General features: G+C 41.6%; 1 protein-coding gene across 19 annotated transcripts in view; it reads right to left on the reverse strand.

Annotated features, from left to right (window-relative positions):
* Positions 1-14,991, reverse strand: part of LOC105689181 (zinc finger protein 853-like) — a 97,263-nt gene that overhangs the window by 42,318 nt on the left and 39,954 nt on the right. For 16 of the 19 annotated variants that reach the window (XR_007278423.1, XM_048655287.1, XM_048655286.1 and 13 more), the window contains one exon: positions 3,661-3,955. Coding sequence is in view for 18 of the 19 variants with exons in the window: in XM_048655287.1 (XP_048511244.1) it covers positions 3,661-3,955 (295 nt within the window). In the remaining variant the exon portion in view is untranslated. The remainder of the gene's footprint in view (positions 1-3,660; positions 3,956-14,991) is intronic. The other 3 variants (XM_048655301.1, XM_048655296.1, XM_048655293.1) reach the window with 1 other exon arrangement.

Genomic DNA, 14,991 nt, shown 5'->3' on the forward strand with positions numbered 1-14,991 from the left:
AGTTCTATTCAAATGAACCCTGGTGAAAAAAAGAGTCCAAATAAAATGAAAAAAAAAAGAACGAATGAAAAGAAATGAAGAAAAAATAATACCACCTATACGCGGGGGATGAATGTGTGTGGATATAGGTGGACCACGGAAGGGTTAGAAAATTAGAATAGGCCTTTTTTGATTGCCGCTCTATTACTGGCCCTGCATATGCAGCATGACTAGGTTAATTCCTGTTGGCCATAAGGCGTTTTTTGGTTAATCAGTTTTATTTTATTTATGTATACACTCTTTTTTTTTTTTTTTATCCGGCTCTATTTTTTTCATTCAAGTTTTTCCTTCGTTTTTTCAAAGTATTATATAACACAAATATCATTACGACGTGTTATGCATCATAACGTTGGTCGTTGAAAAATTTTGTCCAGCGTCTGCCGACGATGAAATATCGGTTCGAATATAGAAATCGATTTGATCTGCAACGATTATACAAGGGGGGAGGAAAAGCGTTTGTTTGATAAAAAAATTTGCACAATTTTTACTTCTCACCCTGTATCGGAACGAGGGATTTTCTTTTCGCAATTCAACTTTGATGTCTTGTATTTATTTTTCATATTTTCGAGCGTATCGCTTTTTAAAATCATCGTATTACATAATCGTTATAGCTGTTTGTGCCATGTACGGGTACAAGGTCCGTTTCCTCACTTCTACTTTGGTTAATCTTTAATTCTGAACCATTTGTGATAAAAGGCGCAAGAAGACGGTGCCCCTACTCCCGGAGTTGTTAGCATTTTGCTTTGATTTTTCCCCAAGACGTCTGGAATTCCCTTGCATGAATTCTTAACCGGTTGAAATTAGCGAATTAAAGACGAGTAGAGAGAAAGAGAAAGAAAGAAATAGCAGAAGAGAGAGAGAGAGAGAGAGAGAAGTACGGGACAGCGTGGCGGCGAGTTTCAGGGGTAGATGAGAGCGCGGCATGAGAAAGGGGTGTAAATGTCGAGTATAGAGCGAGTAATTTGAAGAAGGAGAAAAAATAAGATTAAAAAAAAAAAAAGGGCTGACGGTGTTACCCGCGCCGAAGACATTACGATTCTTTCTTTTTGTTCTGTTTGTTTTTTTTTTTTTTTTATAATTTTTTTTAAATATATTTTTCCACCTCTCCCGCAAACGCCCTCGCTGCGACCCCCTCGGCCCTCCAACTCTTTACGCAACATCTTCCGCGTGTAATATAGCTTGCTATACCTACACTAATTTGGCAAGAGTCTAATAGGTGGGTGCTTAATTTTTATTCATGTTCTTGCGAAATGGCAATTTTTCTCAGTATTAAGTGGGCTTTAAAATTGTCCGGTCAATTTCGCCGGAGAGACGTGATGCGTTTTATAAGTACCTGATGAAAATCGGTAACGCCCATCGCATAACCTACTATACATATAAACGTACCACGCGCGATGGTCTCCATATTATATATATATAAATTTCCGTAGGATTTCGAGAGAAAAAGTAATTTTTTTCACGTCCCACAAATAAGCGTCCGAGTTCCCGTGACGGTTGAAAACTCTTTCCATTATTCTCGGCTCTAAAAATAATATTTTCATCGATATCGAAAACCGTGAAACCCGATCGCGCAGCACACAAACGAGCCGTAAAAGTGCCCGGTAAAATGCTGAACGAAAAAAGGAAAAACAACCGAATACAACATATACATATATATATATTTTCACCCCATAAATTGCAACCGGTGACTATCAATCGATGACCGTTTTGTGAGTACGTACGATTTCGGAACGTCGAGTGTTGGCTCATATTATACGGCTGCGTACACGAAATTCGCCCTGCAGCAGCAGCGGCAGCGGCAGCAGGTACGTAGCTCTCGGGTACGGGTGATTTCGGTGCAGTTAAAATAAAACGGTGTGCGTACATCGGTTGGATTATTGAGCGATCGTGGAATCGAAAAATTGGCGCGCTTTTTCCGGTCCGTGGTGGGAGCAGAGACACTCCGATTGGTCGGCCGGTTTCGACGCCCCACCAAAAACAGGGGTTTACTCCCCCAATATATTTGTCTAGCACTCTGCTACATTGACCGGTTATCGATGCCGTATACGTTAGCCAATATCATATTAATGCCTTCACAAATTCTGGTAATTAAATATATATCACATTATTACGCCGATGGGAACAACCTGAGTTTCAAATTATTGACCATTAATGTACTTTTATATAATACGTACGGATCGGTTGGTCGTTATCGCGGTGCGCGGCGTTCGCGCGAGGTCCATTACGTCCGTAAAGCCGAAAAATTCTTCGTACGTTTTTTCTTCTTCTTCCAGTTCCATTGTTGTTTTTTTTTTTCTTTTCTTTTCTTTTTTCCCCCCATCCTCCGAGCTTTTAATTTTTATGAATCGTATACACGGCCGCGGTTTTTACATGAATATTTATTCAGCCCACCGCATCAGCCGCGCTCAGCGAAGGTATAAGATTAATGATCCAGAAATTCGAAATTTTCATCGGGCGATATTTTAAAGTTTTCATCCTCCGGTATACGGACAAAGCGAGTAAAAGACACTCGGGCAACATTTCACCGCTGTACTCACACGGTGATCCATATTTCTACACCATAGAAATTAGCTACGGGATCTAGAACTCTCGGTGTAGTGGTGTTTGATTATTAATGTATAAGGGGTTGCTGCGAGCACTAGTTATTCGTTATTCTTTACCCGTTACGGTGGTTGGGGTCAAAATCAATGGCAACCCTTCTTCTTCTTCTTTTATATCACGAGCCAACGAAGCCGGCAAAAAAAAAGGACAACCCGCGGTATTTGGTTGCCTGTTTTTTTTTTGTTTCTTTTCATTTTCACCTTTTTCTTCCGAATAACAAGTCGAGAAACCAATAGCTTCGGAGTGCTGCGAAATGAAAGATTCCAGCACATCCCCCACCCCCCTTCCTCCTCGTCACCCTTGTTCTATCTGCTCAAATAATTTTCCCCCTCCCTGCCGATAAATATGTATAATTAAATGTTTGCAAATACGTATGTTTGTACGTATACGAATGTACGTATACATATTATTTTCTCTGCCTACATACGAAATCAATTCTTGCAATTAAATTGCTTACATTCCATTACAGCCTTGTTGTTTTTTTTCCCATCGATACCCGGCCCCTTAAGTAAATTTTAATCTAAGCAAATGAGATTTTTCTAAGGCCTGCAACGGAGCCTGCTGACCAGTGATCGGCTCCTAGGGCATATAATACCTTCCGAATGACTACGCTCATCTTTTAATGAAATTCTTTCTCCCCTGTTAACGGCTCAACGCAGGGATCCCGATACCGTGCATCAACTTTCGAACACACTACCGCTTTATTCGTGTTCGCCTTTATATTCCGAACAGAAATCAGCGGCGAAACTTTTTTATAAGAACAAACTGTCTACCTCATTTACAGATATATACACCTACTGCAGGAAATTCGTAAAAAAAAAAAACAAACATATACATCAAATATATCTAGAAATCCCGATAGTGCGAGTCGTTTTGAGAAATACCTTTTTTTTTTCTTTTTTGATTTTTAACCGGGTAAAAAAATCGAATGAGAATCGGTGACAAACAAACACAGGAAATTTACGTGTAAAAAATGAAAAAGATCTTTTTATTTTTTTTTTTTTTTTTGTTTTCGCTCACCGGTATGAAGTCTCGTGTGCTGTTGGACGTGGCTCAGTTGCTTGAACCTGCGATCGCAGTAGCTGCATTTGTAAGGTTTTTCACCCGTATGAACCCTGATGTGTTGTACCAGTTGATGATTACTTGAGAATGATTTTAAACACTGTTGACATTGGTGTGGTTTCACTTCACCGCCGATTATCCCTCCGGGACCAACGAGACCGGCCAATCCACCGGGGCGACCGGGTAGTCCGCCTCCCAAGTCCCTTGCGTGCATCTGCATGGCACTTTTGTGCATAAAGATCTGCGAGAAGAACTGCGGGGGTTAGTTGGTACGCTGTGCTTTGCGTCGAGTAAAGTGCATTGGCAAATATTTATGTTGGAATATAACATGTACATAAATACGGGTTCTGTGTGAAACGTAAAAATTAATGGTACGATATTGTTGGGGAAACTTTTTGTTTGTTCATTCTTCAACTATAGATGGTACTAGCAAATTTGGTAAGAAATAAACGAACGGATACTAGAAAAAAAAAGTTAAAAATTGAAAAAAAGACAAAAAAAATAAAAAAATAAATAAATGATAGTTTCATGCGAGCAACAGCCAAGGGGTTGAATATCGGGGTGATGTACTAATCCTGGTCTGGGGAGGGAGGGGGGCAGTTTATGTGTGGCATTATCAAAGGGGAAATTGAATCGTTGGTAGTTCGGTCTGGTAAATTAGTTTTCTTTTTTGTTCTTCTGCTTCTTCTCTCTCTCCTATTTTCAATTTTCTGTTTACCGTATACGGTGGTCGAGGATATAAATTTCCTGTGGCAAATTATGTAGTATCATTTCCTAAAGCGAGCTTCTAGTACGGGGAAGGATATAAAGAACCCTATGATTAGGAGAATTCGGTGGCAGTGGGTTTTAACCCGAACAGGTGTTGCGCGGGTGGATTCCTTAGGAAAAGGGTTAAGATCCTTTCCTGGTTGACTCGACGTTATACAGTCGGAACGAAAAGTCTCGGAATCGTATCTCGAAACGAAAGATTACATTTTTCAAAAGTTCCGTAGAGAAAACGAGAGGAGAGAAAAAAAATCATGTTTATTAAAATTCTGCGCGAGATGACGCGGCCGCGTGACCTGCAGCTGAGAAGTAGGAGGAATTGAGGGAAGAAAAGGAGGAGAGAGAAGGAGATAAGAGCGGAATTAAAAGAAAAGGGGTTGCAAGTGCGGAACGATTTTATTAAAATATGTTAAAACTGTAATTAAAATCGAAAAATCTCGTAAGAAGTTTTAAGAATCTTAGCGGGGCCCCGCGCGCGCGACTCGGTCCGAGAATGAGAAAGGAAGAGTGGTGGGTGAACGGAATTGGAATTGTCTCAGCTGGGGACGGTTCTCAAATTTCTCTTAATACCTACCCACCTCGGATCGACATGCTTTTGTTTTTTTAAACGACCAATCATCGTTGAGAATCACTGTCTCTTAATCCTCGTGAGAGAAGCCCGACGCTACTTGACGATTTTCTACTTTTCCCTCATCTCTTTTTTCTTCTTATTCTCATTTCTTTCCATTCTTATCATTATCACTATTATGATATGTATTTCTTTCACTCTTTTTCGTATTACGACAGTCACCCCGAGGACGGATCTTGAATTTTTTTTTCACCCCTCTTCGAACCCCCTCCCGATATACACTTGATTCTTTTTATTTTTTCCAAACGCTTTTCTTTCGCGCGTAATCATCCGTCTCTCGCGATTTTCGCAATTTCTTCAAAAGATTGTCTAATTTGTCCGAGGGAATTTTTCGCCTTCATTTGTTCCCAAACGCTTTTAGTAACGGACTTTTACGATGATTAACTATGGACGGAATCCAAGTGAAGTGAAAAGCCCGAAGCACGAGTAGAAGTGCGGGGATTTATACGGGCGGGTTCGGTGACAAACGATTTGACGCGCGCAAAAGTTTAACTTACGGATTTTTAATGACGATATCTTACGGACCCGACTTCCTCGTTACACCTCCGATTGTCTTTAATTTCGAGTGCAACCAACGGTGTTTCATCCGCGCGCGATGCAACGCCGGAAGATTTTTTTTTCTTTCTTTTCGTTCGCCGATGGATTGCCGGTACTTTTATCTCAACGAAATTAGTTTCTCCAACGAGCCATCGGCTTGTTAGAGGGACGTAAAAATTTTTTGTCTAACGTACAGAAAATTACGGCGCAAGTGGATATCGTATTGGGGAAAGGAAAAAAATGAGGAAAAAAAAATCCACGAGCGAATCGCTTAGGAAAAACAGATGTTTTCTGATCTGAGTAAAACCGCGCGTAGCAGTTTCTTAAATTCAGTGGTAGTGATTAATCAAATTTTTATCTCCAAGGAGACAGAAAATTGCCGTTGCTGCCTTTCGCGTAGCAAAAGACGAGGAGGGGGGCGGGGGTAGGGGAAGGAGCAGTAGAAGTACAAGAAGGGGGAAATCTTTTTTTTCGCTGATTTATCACCGTGACAAAAAAGAAAATGGAAAGAGTTGCTTGCTAGCGGGCAACTTAATGTCTTTAATAATGGAAAAATATATCAACAGCCAAGCAGCTATTTCCCAAAAAGCAGTAGCGTCTGTATGTACGCGTCTTTCTTTTCACTTAATGCACCGCAATTTCAATTCTTGAGATTTGAATTTTTCAATTTCTTATTTTTCCCTTGTTTCTCATCGCCGCCTCGTATCCCTCGGAAATTTTCTCACGATTATCACCGGAAGACGATACGGATAAAACGATCAGACATTCCCACACATAAAACAGAGAACGAGGTGGATAAAAAAAAAAAAAGACGGAAAAATTTACCAGGGAAGATTCCTCTTCCGACCGCGCGGTAGGGCATCCGTTCCACGCTCTTTCCCTGCGTCACCCTTTCGAAAGTATAACCCCTCCCCCCCCCCCCCCCCCGCTTGTTCGCTCCTCTCTTTTTCTTTCTTTATTTTAATTCAGCTCGTCAATCTATAAGTCGCCCTTGGAACTAATGCCCTAAAAATTTCTACAACAGGCACGGGGGAGGGTTTTTATAGAGCGGAGACTGTAGGTGCGGAGGGGAGCAACTTCTGAGCCCTTCAGGACCAAGATCGTTAGCATTTCACGATTGTAACCCTTTTCTTTGTAAGTATAGCGTAACCATTCCGGGGCTACTTTATAAACCTCGTACGGGTGTACGTGTATATATACCTATATTATAAACGTACGAGGGAATACAAAAGCAAAAGTCTCACCTGCTGGCCATATGCCCTTTACCCAAACCCCGAACGGCCAAGGTATACGCACCTCCTAACTCTTTCCACCCACGCATGGAAAACAGCGCACATCGCATATGTTCTGCCCAAAGGTACGCCACAATTTATATATATACATGTATACAGGTAGGTACGTGTGCACGTATATAAATAAATATATACGCCGTATACAAAAGATGGACGGTATCTTGTTCGTTGCGTTTCACCTACGCGGTGCGCCGCATCAATTTTTACCCGTATGTAAGTCATTTATTTCACGTACACGAACGTGAGTGCGGTACGTCGTCGGTGTGTGAGGTAATAGAAGATGTGAAAAAGGAAAAAGGGTTCGTTTTAATTGTTGGATTTGAATCAGTTGATTCATTACGCTATCTGTCTCGACGGGGTACAGATGCATTTCCGGTTTTCTATATATCCTCTCTCTGTAACGTTTGAAAGAGTGAAACTCTGATATGCATAATGCGGTAACTAATTGATCCGTGCATGGCGAGCAACAGGCGTTTAGAATAATTAATCTCGTCCGCGAGTGAATTTTTTAAATTCAACCCCGATGAGAAAAAATAAACTCGTTTCGTCGATACGGACATACATTTTCCAACGAATGCCTCTATGATCGTTCGAAGAGAAATCAGTCAGTCCCCGATTGTTAGTTTCATTTCTGACGGTGGACGAACGCGTTTATTCACGTTTGCCAAAATGGGTTTGCATTTAAAAGATAACGGTAATATATTTCCTCTAAATGCGAATGGGGCATGTATCTCGTATGTATCTGCCGCGCTCTGTGAAATTATTGGTAACGGCCGATAACGACGGCCCAGGTAGGTGAACTATGGTATATCCATGCCAGTTACATACGTGTACGCTTAATTACGCCAACGGTGATAAATAAATGAAAAAATGAAAATAATGATTCACCCATCCACGCTTGTAAAAATCATTCAATAATATTTCATAAATTCATCGCGATTTCGCGAACGACGAGCAACCGAAGGGAATTTGAAAATTTGCGCAACGAAGACTAGGAAAAAAATTGAAACATAAGAAGTAGAGGGAGGATGGATTTCCGTTAGTTAAGAAAGTAACGATGATTACCTGGGGTGGGACCAAATGGTGATGCGGATGCTGATACGACGGCGGACCGTGGGGGTGATTTTGGTGGCCGGGGTGGGCCGAATGTGGATGGGAATGGGAATGGGGATGAGGATGTGGATGTTGATGGGAATGGGTATGAGGGTGGTGCTGCGTTGGCGAGGGTGGGCGCCAAACACCCTGCGGTGGTGGCGGGACATGGTTTTCGCTCAAACTATACATCCTTATCAAAGCCGAATTCCAGGCGTATTTTCGCCAGAGTCCATGTCAATCCGTTACACGCGCAAAAAAATTGCACTGTGAAAACAGAATTAATTGGCGTTGCAGGTGGTGGAGAGATTTTTTTTTTTTTCTTTTTTTTCAGTTTATTCAATTTTTTATTCGCGATGTTTTTTGCTTCCTTCTTTTAATTCCGGTTTATGCGATAAACCCATCGGTGTCGATGGATATTCTCGCTTTTTGATTTCGACGAAAAAAATGAAGAAAGTAAAATCATAAGCGAAATGAGACAATATCTCGCGGTTACGTAACGTGCGACTCGTTACATCCACGTTATTTCTACGTACGGTGCACTCGCGACCAAAGTCCTCGTTACTAAAATAGAACGAGTTTATTGTAATCAACAGCGTTATTAATTAAGTTATCGTTGATTCTCAGCTCTGAGGATGGATTTTGAAAAGCTTTATAATAAACACTATTGGCACGTGCTTTCCGCAATCGCGATTCCAACGTAATAATATGATTTTTCGGTAACGTTATCGTGACAATTATGTACATGTACGTGTATACATATAGACACGTGGAGACTTTATGATTTTTCGAAAAGAATTCCAAACTTTTACCGCACGCCGAATATTTTTTATTTTTCATAAAGCCGAGAAGTTAAGTGCAACGACGTCCGCCGAGTGGCGTCGTGAACTAACCGGATGATTTCTTGTTTAGCAAACTTCGAATAAAAAATCAGCGAATAGATAACGCTTCTAAAAAATCCCTACGGAGATATCGATTGAAATAACACGTAGCGATGTTGACCGGCCAATCGAATCGTCACGATAAATGAATTCCGCCAATCGTGGGCTTACTTTGAAGAGAAACGGTGCAGTTTTAACCCCACCGCATCGCAGGAAATTATGGCATGTACAGGGTTCATCAGTAGCGAGCTATACCCGATCGATCCGATCGAATGTTACGTTCATTTTTTCGCCATTACCGATTCATCTTGTTTCTACATATCTTTCAAAATTATCCGGGACTGAAATTTTTTCGAATGTAAGCCCAACTTTCTGTAAAGCAATTTCGGAAGAGGAAAGGGATGAAAAAAAATGAAGTTCAAAAAGATGAATGTAATTTCTCTTCTTTTCTTAACGAACAAAGAAATAAATCACCAAGGAATTATTTAACGCGGTTCGATGATGTAGATGATGATCTAAAGGAGCTTGGAAAAATGGGGCGGAGTTTATAACAGCTTGTTCTTTATCCATCATGGCCGCGTCGCGTCTTATCTGTGACGTCGCCGCAAATAAATTGCAGATAGGAGAGATGCGTCTATAGCTTAGAATATTAGAACTTCACCGCTTACTAGACAACCGTTCTTTACAGTTCTTTCATTTTGAATACTGCGCGAACGCATGAGGTATGAGATGCCAACTTGATTGAATTATCAGTCGCTAAAGAGCTGGAAAATTTCGTCAACTTTTTTCATCATCTTGAAAAGTTTTTTGATGATGAAATTTTTTTCTCTCTATTTCAAATTGGATGAATATACAGCAGCCGCGCCAGTTTCCGTCTCGCGTAATCTTCTTTCAACTTTCATGTATATAAAGGGAACGAGATGCGTCCCGCGTGCGTAAAGAAACTGACCATGGGCAACGCGGCGGATCACGGGTATAAAAATACACCGAGTTAAAAGAGAAAAAATAAAACGAATAAGGAATGAACGAACGAACGAACGAACGAACGAACGAACGAACGAAGGGAAAAAAATAATAAAAGAAGTTAGTATAGTAGCGACGGCAAATGCACCAGCGGCAACTGCAGCAGCGGCAGCATCGTCGTCGGAAGAAGAAAAATAAGCGAATAACGAAAGAAGCAAATAAGAATAAACCGGCGGGGAGGAGAGCGAAGGGAGGCTGAAAATAAAAGTCCGACAGGCCTTGGGTACCGCGGTTGTCGACCACGTTGCCAAGTCTCATTTGTTTATCAATTTGCAAAACTATTACATTACGCGAATTGCACGCCGTACGCATCACGCACGCGTCTACGGAAAAGGAGAAAAAAAAATTTGTCAAAAATTTGGAAAATGGAGAAAATCTCGAAAAAATGGCCGGATCGACTCTGCTCGTTCCGCCGAGACAATGAAGCGTCATAACGCGCGCGATGCCGATGTTCCTTCCGACCCGCTTCGTGTGACACCGAACGATCGGTAGGTGAGAATATAGCGCGCGCGCGCGCGCTTCGTATAACGGATCAGGTAAAGAAATGAAATTAAGTTGCTTTCAATTGCGGATCGACCATAAGTTGGAAGTTGCGGAAGGTTTTGCCGTCTGTTGAGACTCGTTTCTGAGTCACCGCGTACGTGACATGCTCCCTCACGTTTCTCTGTATATTACAGCTACTTGAAATGACGATTATCGACGATCGTTGTCAGCTATCGAAGTGTGCATCTCGTAGGTGCGGGTGACGAACCACGTGCTCTACGGGAAGCCCGTTTTTTTACGTAAACTCCGCGAATCACGTACGGGTATCACCCTCTAGGAGAATCTTCTCACACCGAGTAAAATTCGAAAGAAAGAAACGATCATTTCTTCTCTTCGAAAAAATTGATCCACCAACGTCGAACGAGTAATTTAACGTAACGATGAAAGTCATTAACCCAGTATTCGCGCTCGTTGGAGAAATTATGTGTAATGACATCATGTGTACGGATACCGCACGATATCCAAGCGATCTCAGAATCTCGAATACCTATATGCACGAGCGCGGGCCGCATTTATTCGTTGCGTCTACCAGGCGGGATAAGGTATCTTCGCTCTGCGTAATGTAGACAACTTTCAAACATTTTGGAGCACAACGGTACTTCGCATGCTCGAACCATTGGATTTCCTCTTATACACATGGATAAACTTGCGGAGGTACATCGAAATGAAGCGCCTATATCCGCATTGTACGTATACACACCGCCGCGGTATACGCTATTAACGATATACTATGATAGAGTATAGCGAGCTATGAATTATCCGTTATATACTCGGCAGTTATATATTACCTACGTACGTATGTATATATAAGTCTGCTCTCTTGAAATCCATGCGTTGCACCGACAACGGGGCATCGTCGTACGCGGCCAATATACACCTATACGTGTAATCTGGTGTGCGATATTATATACCGTATCACCGGCGTAGGTACGTACGTACCAAAAAGTTGATCCGATGCACTAGGTACATAAAGGCATTTCTCATCTGTGTACTCGTACAGCTAATACGTACATAGATATACGCTTGATATCGCGTAAATTTGCTGCGATATCGTACGAGCGAGTCTATGGCAGTAACCTTGCCTACGTCACGGTATTTTTTATCATATCAAACGTATGTACATACATATGCTAACGTACGGTACATGTTTATATACCTATATATATATACATGTATACATATATACGCCCGTGTATATATGTACCCCGTGTACTTCGTTTCGCTGTTGCAGCAGCCGCAGCAGCAGCGGCGGCAACAGCAGAAACGGTGGCGGTAATAGCGATGCACGCTGACAACGACGCTGCATCGAGTCCCTGGACAAGGTAAGACAATATGGACGGGTTTGTCGGTGGTCAGTCCTGCGGTACAGTCGAAGAAAAATTACGCCCAACCTCCGTCGTTTGCTGCGAAATATCTATCCGGTGTACCGTATATATATTCAATATCTCCCTGTAATTATACGCATCATCCCCACTGCGATAGGAAGATCGCTAGGAGAAAAAAAAATCAAGAGCTGTCGTATCGAATCGACGAATTTCTCACCCTCGGTCGTACGTCGGACCGGACGATTTGGTTTCTTTTTCGTTTGTCCCTAAATTTTAAACGGTTTTAAAAATCGCTAAGAAACTCCTCCGCGAGACGGAAAAAGAAAGCAAAGCACGAAACGTGTGAAAACACACCATACGCAACACCGAACCGTGAACGTATACCGCGATACGTACTTTGAATTAACTGAATAAAATGTAGGCCTACGTATGTTCATAGATACGACGATTATGAGGGGAGAGGATCGAGGTTGAGGAAAAGTGCGATACGGGGAGTCATCTTTACTCTTTCCTCGTTCCTCTTCCCTCCCTCCTTTCTTTCTTTCGCACCCCCCCGTCGTCGCTCTTCCTCTCAAGAAAATTATACTTATGTTACGCGCCACCCCCGCGCTCGCTCTCCCGAATACCGACGCTAACGCGAAACTCTGATCGTACTTAAATAATTCATCGTTGATTATACGCGGTGTTTGTAAACGCGACAAAGATTGCAGCTGCGGAATATGATGTATACGTATTTACACTTGCTTACATAGTATCGATTCATATACCTCGTATCGTGCGAGTATACAAATGTATCCGTACGTACGATGTATCTATGGTCGAGCGAAACAACGGGTATTGCACGATTAAAATATTCTTGTCTAACGTGACGAAGATTTCGAAAATGATAATTACTACGATCGTGTTTTTTTTTTCCAACCACTCGACGAAATAACCGAACGAATCAAATCGCGTGAAATGAAGCAAAAAAAAAAAAAAAAACCGAAGCAATAAGAAAATAAGTAAATGATAAGAAATAGATAATCGATTGAATGAATAACTAATCAAACGCGTCGAATAAAAAAGTAAGTATGAGGTTCTACCGCAGTTTTTTGCATAACGAAGTTTAATTTATTTTAATGACATCCAGCGTGACTTGGTCTCAGGGAATGCAGCGCGGGCGTGCAATGTTGGAGGTCAGGTTCACCAACCGCTATAGAAGCTAACCAGTCAAGAAGAAAAGAAAGAAAAAGAAAACGAACAAGTTGAAAATAAAAAAAAAAAGAAAAGATGTTATAGCAAAACAAATATAAGTGCATTACCCGTAAAGAATTTCAGCTTTGGAATAAAATAAGAAAAATTTGCAAGAAAAAAAAATTGGATTCCTACTCCCAATGCAGTTCCCTTCCCTCTCGTTTTTCTTTTCCTTTTTTTTTTTTTTTTTTGCGATACACGATGTCTTCTCATACCTCGCTACGGATCGAGCAAAAGATCCTACGAAATAATTTTTCCGTGTGAAATATGAATAAGATTAGAAATCAGATTGATAAAACTAAGTGCATTGCAATTTGAAATGTACTATACGAATACGTGTATAAATACGTACACACGTACGTCTCCATAGGCTGGCGGTATATAGGATGCTGTTAGCTGCATCTTGCATATGTTTTGTGTCAGCTCGCAATTGCAGTGTTGCCACGATTCGCGAGTCCCTATTTTATTTTTTTTTTTCTATATTTCTCTTTTTCTCTCTCTCTCTCTCTCTCTCTCTTCATTTTTTTCTATTGAAATTTTTTACTTTTTACTTCTTACTCTTCTTACTCTTACCTCGTACCACATTCATCCTCGATCTACGTGTAGGTAATAGGTATGCACCCATATCTACCCCACGCTTCCCACACTCCTAGCGCAAAGAGAGTTGCGATTCTCTCAAACTTGCGGACTCGCGAGTCCGAAGAACGCGACGCGCTCGGCAGAGTCGTTGAACCTCGAAATAAAATGAGGCGGAAAAAAAGGACGAGAAGGAATCGAAGGAATGAAAATCCGCGGAAAACCCGAAGACGGAGAAAATGACGAAATCAATGATCCGAAATCAATGAATTTTGTAGATTTTTGTTTTTCGCAAATATAGTCGTACCGTACCTGCGTCGGTGGTTACTGAAAAACGATCGGAATTCGCCCGACCATCGGGGGGAGGGCGGGGGTTGAACGAACAAATCGTGCTTCCGGCTGATATAATTTCGAAACAATGTTAACGAGAACGGTGACGAAGAGATGGTTGCGTTTCGGGGAGACGGTTAAAAAGTATCGTATTCGGACAAGGTGGTAAGGTGGTCTAGCCGGAAACTCCTTTTCCCGACACCTTCGCGTCTCGTATAGCCTAAGGACGCCTACCGTCTATACATACAATACGCTGTATATCTACCTACACCGTAACACCGTGTGGTGGGTAATACTTGGAGAGCAGCAGACAGAGGTACAGACGTAGAAAGAGAAGAATAAAGAGAAAGAGAAATAGATATACGTATAATGCACGTATATATGTATACGTATGTACACGGTGAGAGAAAGAGAGAGGGAGAGAGACGTGAAGAGAGATACGGGGCCACCAAGTGCATGCTGCAGTTTTAAGCGGCGTCTCCGTTTCGGTGGCAGCGTTCTTGCGCCAGTTTGGGATAGGTCGGGATACTTTTATATTTAAACCGCATGGCCTCGCCCGTACTTATTTTGCACTTTTTCTTTCTTTCCCCCCATGATTTCTTTTCATTAACCTCGCAACACCTAGTTTGTCCAGATTTTTTTTCATTCCTCTTTTCACTTTGTTTGAGAAATTAATTTCGAATGAGATAGAAGAAAAAGAAAATTCCTCGCGTTCGTTCGACCCCACACTTCTCTCCCGCGCCGCGCCACGCTATCCTTTTTCGAAAAAGCAATGATTTTCCCGGCTTCCAACCCTCCTTACATAACAACGCACGCATTGTGTGAGCATATGGAGCAACGTATAATATTGTACGCTTGCCGTACGTATTGTGAAGCGATCAAACTGTTTGGTGAAAAAATCAAGCTGATTTTGTTGAGAATTTTTCCTATTTTCGTCAATTTGGAACGGATGAGCATGACGTCCGGAAAAAATTAGCATTAATCCGGCTATGACGGACAACGCATCGACTATTATTGGACTTACACTTACGACGAGGGCAAAAATTGAAGTCTGCACTTGTCAG

This window comes from Athalia rosae, chromosome 5, assembly GCF_917208135.1.
Source record: "Athalia rosae chromosome 5, iyAthRosa1.1, whole genome shotgun sequence".
Taxonomy (NCBI): domain Eukaryota; kingdom Metazoa; phylum Arthropoda; class Insecta; order Hymenoptera; family Athaliidae; genus Athalia; species Athalia rosae.